Source organism: Lampris incognitus, chromosome 10 (assembly GCF_029633865.1).
Source record: "Lampris incognitus isolate fLamInc1 chromosome 10, fLamInc1.hap2, whole genome shotgun sequence".
In the NCBI taxonomy this organism is placed as follows: Eukaryota; Metazoa; Chordata; class Actinopteri; order Lampriformes; family Lampridae; genus Lampris; species Lampris incognitus.
The window spans coordinates 26769143-26786806 of NC_079220.1; the positions used below are offsets into that span (position 1 = coordinate 26769143).

The 17664-nt window shown below is 43.1% G+C and overlaps 2 protein-coding genes across 2 annotated transcripts in view; one reads left to right on the forward strand and one right to left on the reverse strand.

The window, feature by feature from the left end:
- Window positions 1–14: 14 nt before the first annotated feature.
- snx8a (sorting nexin 8a) lies at window positions 15–17487 on the reverse strand. The gene is made up of 14 exons (XM_056287936.1): window positions 17466–17487; window positions 15842–15908; window positions 15029–15156; window positions 14249–14378; window positions 13185–13375; window positions 12529–12649; window positions 5855–5991; window positions 5640–5720; window positions 4955–5115; window positions 4635–4764; window positions 4470–4538; window positions 3423–3572; window positions 2315–2464; window positions 15–1281 (listed from the first exon to the last, which is right to left on the reverse strand). The coding sequence occupies exons 2-14, from the start codon at window positions 15876–15878 to the stop codon at window positions 1204–1206; spliced, it is 1563 nt and encodes a 520-aa protein (XP_056143911.1). The 5' UTR covers window positions 15879–15908; window positions 17466–17487; the 3' UTR covers window positions 15–1203.
- The window catches only part of ttyh3a (tweety family member 3a), a 48724-nt gene continuing 47741 nt past the window's right edge, over window positions 16682–17664 (forward strand). The window contains exon 1 of the mRNA XM_056287935.1: window positions 16682–17636. Within this exon, the coding sequence (XP_056143910.1) occupies window positions 17511–17636 (126 nt within the window). The 5' untranslated portion in view covers window positions 16682–17510. The remainder of the gene's footprint in view (window positions 17637–17664) is intronic.

Here is a 17664-nt window from a genome sequence, read left to right on the forward strand (position 1 = left end):
TACTTCTTAAAGAAACTTGGACAAGGTAGTTGAGAGTTTAGTTATATTTGTGAGGTAAAGTAAAACATATCAGCTTTAATATTTGGCAAAACATCCCTTTGATATGTTTTGGAGAAAAATAGTGTTCCCATAGTACATAGCTGTTATAGACGAGTATTGCTATTTTAATGCCAAATAGCTTAAAAAGTGTCAAAATAGAAAATACTCTGAATTGCATTGCAATGTGGGAATAGACAGTTGACATCTACATCTATTATTGCACTAACAGTTATACACGTGGCAGTATGCCATGTATCTTTGGCATGCCAACCAATAGCGAATAGTGTTGTTAGTGCATAAATCTGCAAAAACAGCTTATCATATAAATGATTTCTGCAGTACAAGCCTAGCATCTTTAAGTTAGCTTGCAAAATAAGTTTGAATTTCTACCGTGCAACTTGGCATAATTGCTTTGGATAGAAGCACAGTTCTCCATAAAAACAAAACCATGCCGCCACATGTCATTGAGTATAACAGTCTGTATCACAAAAACACTGAGCTCCAGCTGTTCAGAGGCAAAACCCAAACACGTTCACAAATAGAAAAGAAAAAAAAATGTAATCCTGCAATCCAGATTAAAAGACAAACCCACATCCCTTTGTGACATCTTTTAGCCATATTAGTGTAATAAATTCCCCACAAATGCAAGTGATAAACATCATTTTGTTCAAGACATGAGTTAAAATACACTGATGTGCTGTGCTCCTTCACCTTTGTGGCCAAGTCCCTTGTCAACTATTGAGGACCTTACAGCAGTTTTCTTCTTTGTTGGCAGTATTGTTGTTTTTTTTTCTTCCAGACTGACTTTTAATCCTCTTCCAGAACAACACACTGCATCAGATCTATGAACACAGTTAAACACAGCCATCCTCGAAACATGTGCCCTTCCATTTAGCTTCAGGACCGACCAATCCCAGTGAAGCTAAACGGCCTTCAGAGGTTAAGCATCATTCAAGCAGACCGCTCACATTCATGAAATACTCTCCCACTGAGGGCAAGGTACAATGAACTGTAGGATTTCAGAATATGTGGATGAAAAGTTCAGTTTTGTTTGCACTCGACATCCTCTTGTAGCTCACGGCGCAAGATCTGTCAGTTTTCAGTTGTCATCAGCAACACAACGAAAACCACCTTCCTCTCCTGCACTCCATGCATAGCTGTGTTTTAGAAGGAGGGTTTTATTCCATTATTGCCAAAAAGACATCCAAGTTTTGGTTGGAGATCACTCCACACCTCGCCCATCTGCACAAAGAGCAAAAGTGTTGATTAGATTATCAATTCTCTAAAAATATCTCCATGAAGGGATCCATAAGTGTTTAAAACCATTAAAACACTATGATGGCTTCCAACAATTATTCTTGGTCATATGCATCTCTTCAATCAAAGTAGTTTGATATCATATTGACAAAACCTATTTGGTGTTAACATCTTGCAGAGATTTCACCCTTAGAAAAGTTTCCTTAAAAGGTGGATATGTGGGCGTCCGGGCAGTGTGGCGGTCTATTCCATTGCCTACCAACATGGGGATCGCCGGTTCGAATCCCCGTGTTACCTCCGACTTGGTCAGGTGTCCCTACAGACACAATTGGCCTTGTCTGCAGGTGGGAAGCCGGATGTGGGTATGTGTCGGTCGCTGCACTAGCACCTCCTCTGGTCGGTTGGGGCACCTGTTCGGGGAGGAGGGGGAACTGGGGGGAATAGCGTGATCCTCCCATGTGCTACGTCCCCCTGGTGAAACTCCTCACTGTCAGGTGAAAAGAAGCGGCTGGCAACTCCACATGTATGGGAGGAGGCATGTGGTAGTCTGCAGCCCTCCCCGGACTGGCAGAGGGGGTGGAGCAGCGACCGGGACGGCTTGGAAGAGTGGGGTAATTGGCTAAGTACAATTGGGGAGGAAAAGAGGGGGAAAAAAGCCAATAAAAAAAAAGGTGGCAATGTGGGAGCTTTTAGCTGTACCTTCAATCAAGTTACATTAGCCAAGAAACACAATGTACTTTACTTTATGCAAGCCACAGATGTAAGATATATTCCCTTACAACAGCTCCAGTGACCACTGCATTCAGCTGATCGGAGCAAACACAAATCATAAAATTTATCTCGGTAACACTCTGACATACCAAACGTGCTTACCGAGTCTTTCTGGAGAGTTCGAAAGTAAGTTTAAAATTAGAAAACTGAAAAATATTTGAATAGGTTATCTGATCCTCAACCAGCACCTCAGTTTTGCATTGACTAAGAAGCGGCTCTGAAGTGAATTATTTCTGGCTGGTCTCACCTCTCGGTGTCCTTGAACCTGGGAGTTGACGAAAGCCCCCAGAATGCTGGACGTGATGGGGAAGTAGGTAAAGATGAGCTGCGTCTCTTGATGAAGGCAGAACAAAGAAAAGTAGTTCCTCAATTCCATGGCCTGAATCGCACTCTCTTGCTGTTAATGGAGGAAAAAAATAATAATTAAAAATTTTGTACAATTGCAACATTATACTTTCCACAATGACCGTACGATGGCACCGGTTTGTGTCTTAATTCAACTATCAAGTAATGAATGAATAGTGATATCACAGGAGTTAAAATTGATGTAATTTTTTTCTTTTTTGGGGGGGGGGATTTTTCCCCCTTTTTTCTCCCCAATTGTACCCACCCAATTACCCCACTCCTCTGAGCCATCCTGGTCGCTGCTCCACCCCCTCTGCTGATCCGGGGAGGGCTGCAGACTACCACATGCCTCCTCCAATACATGTGGAGTTGTCAGCTGCTTCTTTTCACCTGACAGTGGGGAGTTTCACCAGGGGGACATAGCACGTGGGAGGATCACGCTATTCCCACCAGTCCCCCCCCCCCGAACAGGTACCCCGACTGACCAGAGGAGGCGCTAGTGTAGCGACTAGGACACATACCCATATCCGGCTTTCCACCCGCAGACACGGCCAATTGTGTCTCTAGGTATGCCTGACCAAGCCGAAGGTAACACAGGGATTCGAACTGGCGATCCCAGTGTTGTTAGGCAACGGAATAGACCGCCACACTACCCGGACGCGCCCAAAGGTTCTGATTTAGATTTATAATTCATCTGATGATTAAGCTTCACCCTTCTCAATGGCTGTTACCAAGTAGTAAAACACCGCAGACTTTCACAGATTTTTCACAAAAGGCAATTTATAATATTTAGAGAGACAGGCCAATTGTAGGATAGGTTGGTCGGTATTCAAGGGAAAGTTTAAGTGATAGATGAGTTTAGCCAATTTCACCTTTTCCTTTGTTCATGCTCCTTATTTTGCCTACATATTGTAGAATGGACTTAAAATTCAACGAGGTAAACCATAACTGTGTGGAATAAATTATAACTGGGGGCTGAAATAAACAAAATATGAGAGCGAGAGAGAGACCTGAACAATGCGTGACTCCAGCTGTTCCACAGACACCTGTTCTTTGGGCTGGACAGTGGCGCTCATCATCTGCCTCTTCATCACACTGTACTTCTGCAGAGCCTTCTGGTGCTCGTGCAGAACCCCCTTCTCATGCCGCTCACACAAATCCTGCACCGCAATCCCATATCACCGCCATTACTCCATTTTTATTTACCCAACTTACTTCAAAATTGTACAGGATACAGCCAAATGGGGTGTGTGTGTGTGCCTAATTTCAGTGATTTTTAACACAAATTATGAAATTGTTAACTAAAGAATTTAAGGGTGAAGGAGGATGCAATGACAGTTTACTAGACCAACATTTTCTCTTTTGAATCCCCATTTTGAAATGTGGGCAAAATACTGACTACTTATAATAACGACTGCATTTTAAAATAAGACTGGTGTGTCTGACTCTTTGGGTCTGGACAACCAGTGGGTTCCCATTCACGAAAATGATGTGATATGCTATAAATTATAGTGACAATATCTATTGCACAATTGGTTTTTATCTAACAAAGCAGACAGTGAACCACAACAATCTGCTCTTGGATGTCTTTAAAATAGGAAGTGGGAGTCTCATTTCCTATTATTCTCTCTTCCAACTAAATCCTGATAACCTGGTCACCATTTTAAATTCAATGACCACCTACAGTGATTTTTTTGGATCTATAACTCATTGTGGATCACAGCAACCACAATAACAACTACCACATAGTCTGCCTTGATAGTTTTTGCCCAATCGATAAGAGCAGCTCGACTTCTGTGCCCAGATAAAAGATGGATTAGATTGTTTCTACACTCGCTTATAGTAAGAATCATTGCCGTTTGGTGTGAAAGATACATAATTTACATGTTTGTTATTTGTAGTGGTGATAAAACTCCACAAACCAGAATGAGATTACCTGTCCAATAGGGTTAGGAGCACGTGAAGGAAGGCTTTGTGATGGATAGTAGTTTAACTGTAGGTCAATAGCATTAAAGTTTGGAGAGCACATCAAATAATCCCCAACAAAATCGACTTACTCTATATGACTGCAGCAGGTCCAGGAAAAGATTCAGTTTTTCCACAACATCATCCTCTTCCCTTCTGCCCTGCAGATATCGGGAAAATGTTTTTTTTTTATGGTTTCAGTAACAACTTCAGAAAAAGCAGCTATCAGAGCGGCTGACTGGCATGGAGGATGGTACCTGTTGAGCAGCTTTTTCAGACAATAAAGCAAACTCCACCGACAGGCCTTTCAGCGACTGATGCAGGGTCCCCCAGGTGCTTCGAGAGGAGGCCAAGGAGGGAATGGGCGAAGCATCTGAACCCAATGTACTGCAAGAATTATTATTATTAGAACAGTACCACCGGACGGCCTCGGCTGCCAAACCCACTTCCAAGTGCACGACCGAAAGCGAGAAAAAGAATTATCAACTGTGGACTGTACGGAGATACAATAAAACACCAGAATTTAAGAGGCCCCCATAAAGATGATTTGGCCCCGGATGGCCGAACAGTGAAATACCTGAGCTCTCTGCCAAACATGAGCAGGTCGGTCGCGTTTTCCTTGGAGCGCTCTGCCATTCTCTCGGCCCTGTCCCGCAGCTTGAGGAAGCTGTTGTGGATATTTTTGATCAGCTCTCTGCTTGTTGAGAACTGGAGCTGAATCTCAGTGGGGAGGTATTCCTATAAACACAGATCACACAAACCGTTAATGCCCCATTACCATTCAAAACACCAAACCTCTTTTTTGGGGGGGGGGGGGTTCCCCTTTTTTCTCCCCCGTTGTACCTGGCCAATTACCCAACTCTTCTGAGCCATCCTGGTCGCTGCTCCACCCCCTCAGCCCATCGGGGGAGAGCTGCAGACTACCACATGTGGAGTCGCCAGCCACTTCTTTTCACCTGACAGCGAGGAGTTTAGCCAGGGGGACATAGCACGTGGGAGGATCACACTATCCCCCCCCCTAGTTCCCCCTCTGCCCCGAACAGCTGCCCCGACCTACCAGAGGAGGCGCTAGTGCAGCGACCAGGACACATACCCACATTCGGCTTCCCACCCACAGACACGGCCAATTGCCAGAAGTAAACACGGGCACTCAATCCGGCGATCGCCGTGTTGGTAGGCAATGGAATAGACCACTATGCTACCAGGACACCCCTCTCTCTTTTTTTTTTTATAGATTTTCCCAGCACACAAATGTGACAAACCTTTGCCTGGGTTGCAGTTCTATTGGTCATGAACTCATCACCCATTTTCTTGTAGGCATCACGTAGTTTACTCTGAACGTCCTGTTTGAAGAAAAGGATGGATGAGATGCTTAAATCTGGACAGGAAGCCCTCCATTTTCGGTGACCACATTAACTTTTATTGCACAATCGCCCATACCACAGAGCAAGCCACTCAGACAAAGCAGGCCACATACCGAGCTGTTGAAGGTTAGGAAGGTCCTGACCAGCTCATCTTCGGAGAAGAAGGGGTGACGTGCCACTAAGTTGATGAATCTACCGAGAGCCCGCCGCCTTCCTTCTATAAACTCTCTCTCAGAGACGGAGGTCAGGACTACGGGCAGATGTCACAACAACAAGGCAAGGCAATTTTATTTAAACAGCACATTTCATACACAATGCAATTCAGAGTGTTTTACATAGACATAAAAAAATATTAAAAATAAGTGTGAATTTGTAATAGCTGCAACCACGCATGCATCCACCCATAACAACCTCACAAACACCTGACCCCCATGGCAAATTTCAGCCTCATAGGTAGAAAGCTGTGGTTGCATTGGGTTGGGCACAGCTTTGTGGACCAATGAACAGATGAATGGATTTCTATGACAAACAGTTCATAAGTTATGAAAGGGGACGTGGCAAAATAGTGTGTATGTGTGTGGGTATGTGCATATCTGTGTGTGTGTGTGTGTTATGTAAATCCACTTAGAAGTTATGCGCCATTTTGTTATAGGCCACTCCCACTGACACCCCCCCAGTCAGCTGTCTTTTGGTGCATGAACAACCTTTCCACAAAATCTTGTGCAAGTCTGTCCATTTGGAAGTTGTGTGTCTTTTTGCGATAGCCCATGCCCATTACCGCATCCCCTTTTTGCCAACTGGCATGAACACACACACACACACACACTTGACCTCCATGCCAAATTTCAGCCTCCTAGGGTGAAAACTGTGGCCACAAAGGGTGGGGACATTTTTGTGGACCGACAGAGCGAGCTATAGAGCTGCTGGTCACAGCTAAAAGAAGAGATAAAAGATGAATTCAAAAAGATTAAGAGATCATTATAAAAGGATCAGTTAAGAGGTAAAAGAAAACAAAAATGCAGTGAAGTGCATGGCCTGAGAAATTAATCAAAGGAACAGGAAGGGTGAGTTTTTCATCTGGATCTAAAGTTGAGGCGCATTTAAGATTATCTGGAGATTGGTTCCAGCTGTGTGTAGCAGAGTAGCTGAAAGATGCTCTGCAGTGTTTGGTTCTGACTCCAGTCTCCACCCGCTGACTGACTCCTAAAGAGCTAAAGGGGCCTACTGGGTTTGTGTTCTTCAGGCATATCAGATGTGTGTTTTGGCCCAAAGCCATTGAAGAGATTCAGAAACAAACAGCAGCACTTTAAAAGAAGAAAATAAAACTCGTGGCTCTGATGTCATGCAGCACTGCACGTTGCCGCTCTGAGCTACTCACATTCATAGTAATGCAGACAAGTCTAGGGAATGGAAATGCACATTCATCCCGTTTACACCAGGTGCTAAAATGTGTCTTGAATGATCAGGTAGTAAAGGACAGGTCTAATCAACCTTATTCCTGTAAATAAAAAGGATGCAAATGCACCTGAAAGGCCGGGGATGGACTGTAATCCAATTTTGTGTCGACACACATTATAGCTGTGATGCTGAGTATAAATTGAGCTGTTTTTCCCCAAGCTAAACTCAAATTATCTTCTCCTCCCAGATGTATGAAGAGTGGGCTATGTTCAGGAGGAATAACATTAAATTTGCATGTTTTTTTTTAAATTTATTTTGAGATACTATATACCCTCTGCATTTAACCCATCCAAGCTATGTCGCTAGGAGCAGTAGGCAGCCGCCGTGCAAGCACCTGGGGACCAACTCCAGTTATTCCTTCCCGTTGCCTCGGTCAGGGGCACAGACAGGAGTATTAACCCTAACATGCATGTCTTTTTGATGGTGGGGAAAACCGGAGCACCCGGAGAAAACCCACCCGCAGACACGGGGAGAACATGCGAACTCCACACAGAGGACAACCTGGGATGACCCCCAAGGTTGGATAACCCCAGGGTTCGAACCCAGGGAACTTCTTGCTGTGAGGCAACACCGCTAACCACTGCACCACTGTGCCGGCCACAGAGAATATGCAATATGAGAATATGCAGATGGGATCCAATCACATTCTAGTTAACTACCGGAGAAGCATTTTTGGTAACAGGGGTAAATAAAACCTGGATGAATCACATCTGACAACAATCTGGATAAAAGTTGAATAACATGTCAAATGTAATTGGGGCCTCTAATCATCTTTACCAATGGTGGCAACTTGACAGCTTGACAGTTGAGACCAAGAGTACTTTGGCGTGAGATAAACTAAGAGCGGAGGGGGTTGCAGCCAATTTAGATGGGATAATGAGTCTTAAGTAGAAGCACAGCATATTTTTTCCAAGTTGTATTTCCAAAGCTTTTAGAACTTCATGTGCCATTAAATATCCAATTTACAATGCGTTAACTGGTCTGAAGCAATAATTAACCAATGAGAGGTGAACAGGGCTGCCTTATCTGTAGCTTTGGTGTCCTTATTTCTCCCAGGCAATAACTTTTAGAACTAGTCGTCATTGAGACTGAATCACTGCACTCTGCAGGAATAATAGTTTGCATTGCAAAGGATAGCTATAGACATTATTTGACGAGTGTTGTTTTTCAACAGAAAACTATTTTTGCTAGTCCACGGCACTTTATAAGCTTATGACTAAGCGTCACAACTTTTCAATAAAGGTCCACCTGTGGATGCTTACAAAACACAATTGCATGGCTGATCTCATTTCTCTGTATCTGCCTAACCATCTGTAAAAACTTTGACAAGTTGATAGTTTACAATACACATCTGTAAATTCTGCACACATTTATTTAAATGTGACACCTCCATAAATCTGATGTGTGCGGCTAAAAATCCAAATGTGAACACTCATGTATCAATTGTTACTATGGGCAAATTTTTGCATACACACCCATGGAATTTTTTAGCCCTCAAGTTTGTCTGACAGTCATTAGCAAAGCATGATGGTTATTTGTAATTCCTTCCTCCTAACATCTATTGTCTACCTCTTGCAACGAGCAATCACCCAGGCCTGCAAAGACATCAATGTTAGCTAATCGGTGTCTAAATTCAGGGGTTACCCAGGTTCTAGACTGGTCTCTGAGACAAACTTCAGGGCTAAAAAAATCCGATGGGTGTGTACGCACAAATTTGCCCATAGTAACGATTTAAAAAAACCTGATGGAGAGACCCCTCTCAAATGTATAAATTTTGATGAATCAGAGCCGGTTCCACTTCTTTCTGAGATGGGAAAAGCCATCACTAAATTAAGAACTAACAAGGCACCAGGCGTTGATGGAATACCAACAGAGCTTCTGAAAAACAGTGGGCTATAGTAACACTACACCAGCTGGTTTGCAAAATCTGGAATTCACGTGAATGGCCGAAAGACTGGAGAACACAGGAATCTGTCACACTACCGCACAATAAGCGTCATTAGTCGTGCAAATAAAATCATGCTATCCATCTTGTTGGACAGAATGATAAACAAGATGGAATCAGAAATGTCAGATGAGCAAGCAGGTTACAAACAAGGAAGAGGGTGTGCAGAAATGCTGGTAACACTGCAAACACTAATTGAAAAGGTATCCAACACAGATAATAAAGCAATGCTGATTTTCATTGATTATTCACAGGGCATTTGATTCAGTAAGCCATGCACAGCTCTTTAACATCATGCCGGAAATGGGTTTCCCTAGACACCTCGTTGTGCTCCTTCAGGTCTATATATTGGCCAGACAGCAGTGGTGAGATGGAATGGTGAGAACACAGAAGCTTTTCCAATAGAGAAGGGTGTACGTCAAGGTTGCATTGTATCACTACGCTTATTCACACTGTACACAGAACAAGTGATCCGTGAGGCAGATATCGATGAATATGGAGTGAGCATATGTGGTTATAAGATAAGCAATCTTAGATTTGCATATGACACAGTACTAGCAGCTGATGGACAGCAAGATCCAAATGAAATGTTGAGTTGTGTAAATGAGGCAGGGAAAAAGAGGTTGCTCAGTTTGAATGTGAAAAAGACAAAGTGCATGAAAGTGGGTGAAACAGATATTGCAATCTCAGTAGATGGGCAAGATGTAGAACACCTAGACAGCTTCAAATACTTGGGTTCAGTTAAGAAAAATTACAGTGATTGTACAGACGACATAAAAATCAGAATTACCCTATTAAAGAAAAGAATGATGGAGATGGCACAAATATAGAAAGATAGGGGAATAAGAAAAGAAGTGAAAGTCAGTCTACTTAAAGCACTCGTCTGGCCAGTGTTGTCATATGGAGCTGAAAGTTGGACACTGAAGAAAGTGATGGTAAACAGGCTCGAGGCTGCAGAGATGTGGCTTTATCATAGGATACTTTGAATAAGTTGGACAGAGAAATGAACGAATGGGAGCATCCTAAATGAATTAGGAACAAAAACAGAAGTAATGGCACATATAATTAAAAAAAAAGCTATCATTCTTTGGGCATACCTGTCGTCCAGGTGGAAGTAAATTAACAAAGACAGCGATTTTGGGAACTACACCAGCAAAGTGCAATAGAGGCCGACCAAAAAGGGAGTATCATGATGACATCAAAGAATGGCTTAGTCTGAAAATATCAGAGGCAACAAGACCAGCTCAGGACAGAAAGAACTGGAGGAGACTTGTCTGACAAGCATGTCATCCTGATGGTGCTGGCAACCCTTGCTAATGAGGAAGCCTTGAAGAAGAAGAACGGTTGATAGATGAGGTCCCTGGAAACATTTCTGCGTGTTTGTTCTGCTATCACAATGCCTATTAATACAAACGGTGCCTTTCCTTCAACCTGCAAAACTGTCTCCAAGATGCCATACCCTTAATCACTCATTTGACTTTTGCTCGATTATTTTCTATAATTTGGTTGTTGTAGTTACGAACTTTTGCTATCTCCATTACTCCCAATTCATATTCTTTCTTCTTTTTTGGGGGGGAGATTTTTCTCCCCCTTTTCCTCCCTTATTGTATCTGGCCAATTACCCCTCTCTTTCGAGCTGTCCCTGTTGCTGCTCCATCTGCCAATCTGGGGAGGGCTGCAGACTACCACATGTCTCCTCCGATACATGTGGAGTAGCCAGCCGCTTCTTTTCACCTGACAGTGAGGAGTTTCTCCAGGGGGATGTAGTGTGTGGCAGGATCATGCTATCCCCCCCCCCCCGTTCCCCCTCCCCCCTGAACAGGTGCCCTGACCGAAAAGAGGAGGCGCTAGTACAGCTACCAGGACACATACCCACATCCAGCTTCCCACCCACAGACACGGCCATTGTGTCTGTAGGGATGCCCGACCAAGCCAGAGGTAACAGGGATTCGGACCGCCGATCCCCGTGCTGGTGGGCAATGGAATAGACCGCCACGCCACCTGGATGCCCAATTCATATTCTTAAAGAGAGACTGACATGCCCTTTCTGAACACATTTTTTAAAATTGGGAAAATAGGTGTGGTTTTATGAATTCAAAGCTATTGGCTACTGTCTTCCTGGGTGGGTGGGGCTCGGTACCGCTCGTCACTTGTTATTTACAAAAAATGTCGGATAGCGAGAGCGAGAGGGAGATCCTCTGCAAGGATTACAGGTTTGAGGAGGAGGATTCGGGGATACAAATAACTGTTAGATAGATAGATGACAGTGTTATGTCTGCACACATCAACAGTGCTGCATTTGATTTGGTGCTGTTCTATGTCCTGACGTGATTTCTAAACACGATAGACAGATATTTAGATAAATAGATAGATAGACGGATAGATAGATAGATAGATAGATAGATAGATAGATAGATAGATAGATAGATAGATAGATAGATAGATAGATAGATAGATAGATAGATAGATAGATAGATAGATAGATAGATAGATAGATAGATAGATAGATAGATAGATAGATAGATAGATAGATAGATAGATAGATAGATAGATAGATAGATAGATAGATAGATAGCAATACGTCGTAGCAAGATCGATAATAAATCACAGCTCTCTCTCAAGTGGCCTAAGATGCCATGTTTGGCCACTGAATTTCTCCATGGTCACATTCCAACTTGGAACATAGCCTATCAATAGGAATTTTCAGAGTTTGATGTCAGTATCACTTTAATGCCACTGTGAATCTCTGCGACTGTGATGACCGCAGCCGGCTCTACCATGTGGGCAATCTGGGCATAGGCCCAGGGTCCCCTAAGCGCAAAAGGGCCCTCCACAATGTGAGAATTTGTTTTTATACATTTATTTTTCTATTTTTTTATTTTATGTCCGGCACCACAGAAATATGACACAAAGCTCAACCCACTATCTTGATCTTGATAATTATTCAATCAGAATGAAATAAAAGTTGTTTCCATGAAAATTAGCTCTCATGATTGATTATTATATTGGTGAGATCGCTGGGCAAGTGGTGACTGGTGAGCAAGCGGCAATACACTGCATAAATTGGCTAACGGTCAAGGTAGGTGGGCATAGAGACCAGGTGGCTTATGAGCTTCGGTGTCCAGGGGCCCAACCTTGGTGATGACCAAAATTCTCCACGTGGATCATTTAAGTTTCATGTCATCAAATCCAAAAGAAAATAAACCCAAATAAGAAACAAAAGGGGTCATGCGGCAATGCTGGGTAACAGGTAAATGCTGTATGTAAACACAACAGATGCAAATCCAACAACATAAAGTGGAAGTGTCACGGCGGTAATTCAATGAACATGAATTCAGCCGGAGTCCCCCAGCGTCAGACAGATGGACCGAGCACTACACGTACCTCCTTTCAACATCCTCTTGGGCGGCAATGCTGGCACTGTTCTGTAGGCAAATCTCTGCAGCAACAGCTCATGGAACACATCGAAATCACTATACCGCCGATAAACTGAGATCTTGAAACGCTGAAAAAATACAAGTCAGAGAAGCATATCATAGTTAGACAGTGGATTACATTAGGACAGAAGGTTTCTGTTTTGAATTCAGCTAAAAAACTGACAATGAATGGACTCCAAAGGAGAACACTTTTTTTGGGGGGGGGGTGCAGATTGTGACATTTAATACAACAGCCTCCATCTTTGTTCTGTCAGGTGTCTTATAGTAAATCAAGCAAAAAAATCTCTTCATTGCTTTTGGGACCTTCCAGAACAATCTACTTGTTTCTCAAAGCAAATCAGAGATAAAAAATATTTGAGAAGATAAGAATAAATCTGGTAGGAACAATGTAGAGCTTTTTCGAGTAATTACTTTATTTTTCCCTCTCCTTCTTCAGCGTATTCAACTAAAACAATGTTTCAAAGCACGAGAGTATTTTCTGGGAATAGAGTGAAGACAGGCATGTGACTTTTTATGAGTTTTCACTGCAACAAGAAACAATTTATTAGTCACTGGATATTCTGGATTACGTCCCTATTAGACGTGTTGTATTGAATCCCTTGCCTGGCTGGTGATCTGGTACTCCACATGTTTGAGGAACAGGCCTTTCTTCTCGGGGATGAGCTCCACCTGAACAGTGTCCCTGGCCAGCAGGTTCTCCAAGGTCTGGGCCACCATCAGTGGATCGTCCTGAGCCGGCTGCATCCTCAACTTCCACAAGTCCTTCACTTCCCTAAGCTGAGGCTTTGGCAACTCTATCAAACACACATACCACTAAAATTTGCTTTTTGTGATCTTATCAATACATATAGGGTGAAAAAATGCAGTTTTTCAACTCTGTAGAATTCTTGTGGTGGCTGCTTGTGTGAGAGGTTCCATCCTCCAGAATGTGCACATATTTCCTGAATTCCCATACAGTGGTGTCGCAAGTAAAGTAATGCTGATGCTGTGGTTATTATTCATGTGATTTCGTGTCCTCCCTACGCTCTCTCACACATTCCAGAAAAAAATCATAAACAGAATTTCTAAGTACAGTGACAAAGGACAAACTCACTTTCCCACAGATAAGGAAACGTGACCCATCAGTTTCATAGTAGCATGTAGTCAGCTGCCATACTGGCAGCACCTGAAATAACATAGAGGGCCTTAAATAATCTTAGTGGGTTGGAAAAGGAGCTTGGGCCAGTATAATGGCTACCTCTATGAAAACCATAAAGCTCCTCCCTCTCATCTTCCCTACTATGGTACACAAAAGTGAAGGAATACCATATTTATACAGGACAATCTTCCAAAATGTAGCATGCCTCTTTTTGAGAGAACAGTAATTCAAATTATAAATACCCTCAACAGGCTGCTAGTATAAGGAGAGTTCCTGCTAAACACTATAGATCGACCTTTTCCCTAAACATTCAAAACATTATCATAGGTAAAATGTGACCGAGTACTCAGTACTGCAATGAAACAAAACTATGCCGGGTCCATTGTGAACAGATAAGAATGACATTTGCCCTGTGCAAGTATAATACCAAACTCGAAAGGGGTAGGCAAGTTTGCCCTTATGACAAACTAGGCTACTCATTAAACTATGCTTTTATTGCAGTGCTGTCTATGAGACGATGTTACCGAACCTTGTATGCAATTCTCAAAGAGTTTGGGGCTTGGCTGCTTTCCTTGCTGAGCAAGAGCAATCAAAGCTAGTGCTTTATAGAGGGACAACTTGCTCAGGAACCCGTCTGAGGAGTCAACTTGTCCAGCAATCTGGAAAAGACAAAGAGCATACAAGATGGTATAAAGGTCACAGTTTCTCAATCCAAGATCTAAATTCAACTGTTGCTTGCATTCCACAAAGCCAAAAAAAAAACAAGCTCACCGTACATTATAGAAATGATATGCCATCGATGTCAACATATTGAGAAGGAACCTCATTTAACTGGGAGCTGGCCCACTGCTCAAATTTACGGTTTTGGGAATTTTTGCTACATTTAAAGCATCTTGCCGGCTTGTATCACCAGCCCACCTCCTGTATTTCAGCATATTCTTACATTGTTACGTCATACCACTGAGTGAACACAACACTGTTTCTAAGTCAACATGTTGGAATTGTTTTTGCCCCCTCCCAAGAAAAACAAACAGTGAAATCAGAGATACCAACTGAGTTTGTGTAAAGTTCTTGCCAAAAAGATATTCCAACAAAATCAATTTCATACGTATTTCCCAGGACTGTCAAAAATGTAAGCTTATGTGAGACTAAATTCACCTGAAGCAAGTAAATGTAGCCCAGACAGATAGATAGATAGATAGATAGATAGATAGATAGATAGATAGATAGATAGATAGATAGATAGATAGATAGATAGATAGATAGATAGATAGATAGATAGATAGATAGATAGATAGATAGATATCACCTGGTTTAAAACTGGCTTTTGGAGATCTGTGCTGTCGAGTAACCGCTGGAATACTTCAACCTGTACTCGCTCATCTGTCCTACAACTGATGGCCTCATATACTTCCCTGTAGTATGGGGGAACTGAACCTGCAAGAGGAACGACGCCTTTTAGTAAATAACCATAGAGAGACAACAGCAAGCAATATTGTCAAACTTTGATGAGTTTTGGCTTTGCACTCTAACATTCATGGAAAAATTAAGGATGATTTTCTGCTGCTCCCATAAAAAAATAACCATCATCTGAAATCATTCTAGCAACTATTCAAAGGAGGATATCCATGAGCTTATCTTGAGGTTTAACATGGGTATTGTTGATAGGGCTATGGTAGGAGCTCTGTGATTACCCCTTCCTGCTACTCTGATGCAAATTAAAACAGGAAAACTGCACCAAACTTCCAGAAACGACTGCTGTCACGTCATGGTGATCACCAAGAAACTCTCATCGAAAAAAAGTCAAAACCTTAAAATAAATAGATAAAAATAAAAAATCTTTGCAGGAAGTGAATCTAGACAAAGCGACCCCGAATGCAGCAATTTAAGCACACAAAGTTCCAGAAAGGGTTTTAGGATGTGGGAAATAAATCAGAGCGTTGAAGAAAGTTGTCAAGACTTCGCTCATCCTGTCAGGACACAATGTTGCGATTTGTCCAAATTCAACACATCACGTTAAATAATATCCTAACAAATGCTCGGACAAAAAGCACTAAACACGAGTAATTTGGCAACGCATTTTAGCTCATGGGAAGACTTGGGAGAAGTTTTCGTACATTACCTTCATTGATCTCTCCTGCCATGGCTCGGGTTGTCATGTGAGCGCAAGAGCACCTCCATGTGATTTCCTGAAGAAAATCAAAAACAAGGAGTTCAGTTCTTAAAGTTGTAGTGAGCTTTGGACTCGGTCCAAGGTGCACCGTGTGGCGCAAAATGAACGTGTATCGTCATAACCACACTCGTGTTTTACATTTCATGTCAGGGTCAAGATCCGAACATATTGAAGTTGTGACTTTGCCAGCTGTGAAACGGCGTTTATGCGCCGTTTAAATTTGCCTCCCTGATCCCCGTTTTATGCTGGATAACGGCCCGTAGAATTTCACTTAAATTGCAACTCGGACAACCTATCCAATCAATTAATCGACTGATGGGTTATATTGTCCCCCATGGAAAACACTGTTGCGCAGTCAGGATTAAACCATGCGTCAGACAATCTGCACAGTAAGCCATAGTTTCAAAGGGATAGAGGAGCATCACCTCTGACACTAACTCAGCGCAAAACGGCATATAGCCAAATACGCCATGTCAAAGAGGGGGAAAGATAGTAAGTAGAACTGCGAGTAGGCTGATTAACATTTTTCCCCGAGTTGAGAAAATGATTACCGGTGGGACAAACGACGAATCAAAGCTTAGATTTAAATGTAATTATATGTTGGGAGCGTTATCATTTTTGCTCTTCCCCCTTCTCCGCGGTTGTCTTTCATCGCCGGGAGCCACGAAGCCCCTGTAGGTGGCGGTGTTGGGTCAACTATGGGCGCTGCGAGAACGCGTCCGGTTGGCTACCGCTTGACGGGACGCCGTGCACGGTGGCATCCTGTCTGTCTCTCCCACTAGTCAACATTTGGATGCGGTTTCCATTCAAAGGACTGGTTTGGACTGGTACACGTATAACGGTGAAAGAGCGGCTGCACGGCGGTTTAACTCGGGATTTCCCGTTTCGATAAACCGTGATGTCACCGGAGACCGAAGTATCAAGCGGAACAAAAGGAACTTGTTTATTCGCATCTGTGTGTACAAGATATAGTGGACTGAACTAACCAGCCCTGCTACACGAGCTAACGTTAGCTGTGTGTCTAACTAGCGAGCCGACCCAAAAGACTCCCTATCACGCTAACGATAAAATACAGAGTCGTGATCTTGCTGAGGATTTCTGTGTTGGTACGCCACACTCGACAGGTCGCAGTTGCACAGAAACCCTCATCCACGCAGCGTTAGTACACTGTTTACGTCGTGCACTTTACGTTAGTTAGCCTTAACTGCTTTACAAGCTAACTCGCTAGTTGCTCAGATTAAATAAGCTGTTAAGCTACTGAGGTGACGTTTGCCAAGTGGGTGAGCTGTTCGACCTTTGCGTGTCGGCTGAGTGGAGTTGCATTTCTCTCCGCAAATTAAACCCCAAATACCGGATTTTAGACGAACGATGGAGTGATCGTGAGCGGCACGCAGTAAATAAAGCCTGTAACTTTTAAAGTAAGGCGAGACGAAGATGTCCGCCAGCCGGCCAGTTTAACGAACTTGGTATCCCGTTAGCCGATGAGCAACGCAGCGTTTTTTGAACTTTCCATCCCGGGCACTGACTATATGAAGTGGATTCAATCGCCGGCCGACTCCGTAAGCGTCCTTACCGCTGGCTTGTGTACAGAAACAGTTGCGCTGACCGTCTACTCGCCATGGCAGCAGTGGTTAATTACTCTCCACCGTGGTGGGTAAACCTCCTACACAGACTTCCTCATTTCAACCTGCAGTTCAAGCAAACGAGCAGTGATTTTCGACCAGAGGACTGGACATATCAGCAGGTAAAAAGACATCGGCAGTGACAAAATG

Bases quoted from the DNA above. Each gene is read 5' to 3' on its own strand.
- snx8a (XM_056287936.1), bottom strand. From the start codon at position 15,878: ATGACAACCCGAGCCATGGCAGGAGAGATCAATGAAG. The intron at 14,379-15,028 runs GTGATATCTATC...TGTCTTTTCCAG, and splicing joins AAAAGCCAGTTTTAAACCAG to ATTGCTGGACAAGTTGACTC. The intron at 5,992-12,528 runs GTACGTGTAGTG...ATCTGCCCGTAG, and splicing joins CAAGAGGATGTTGAAAGGAG to TCCTGACCTCCGTCTCTGAG.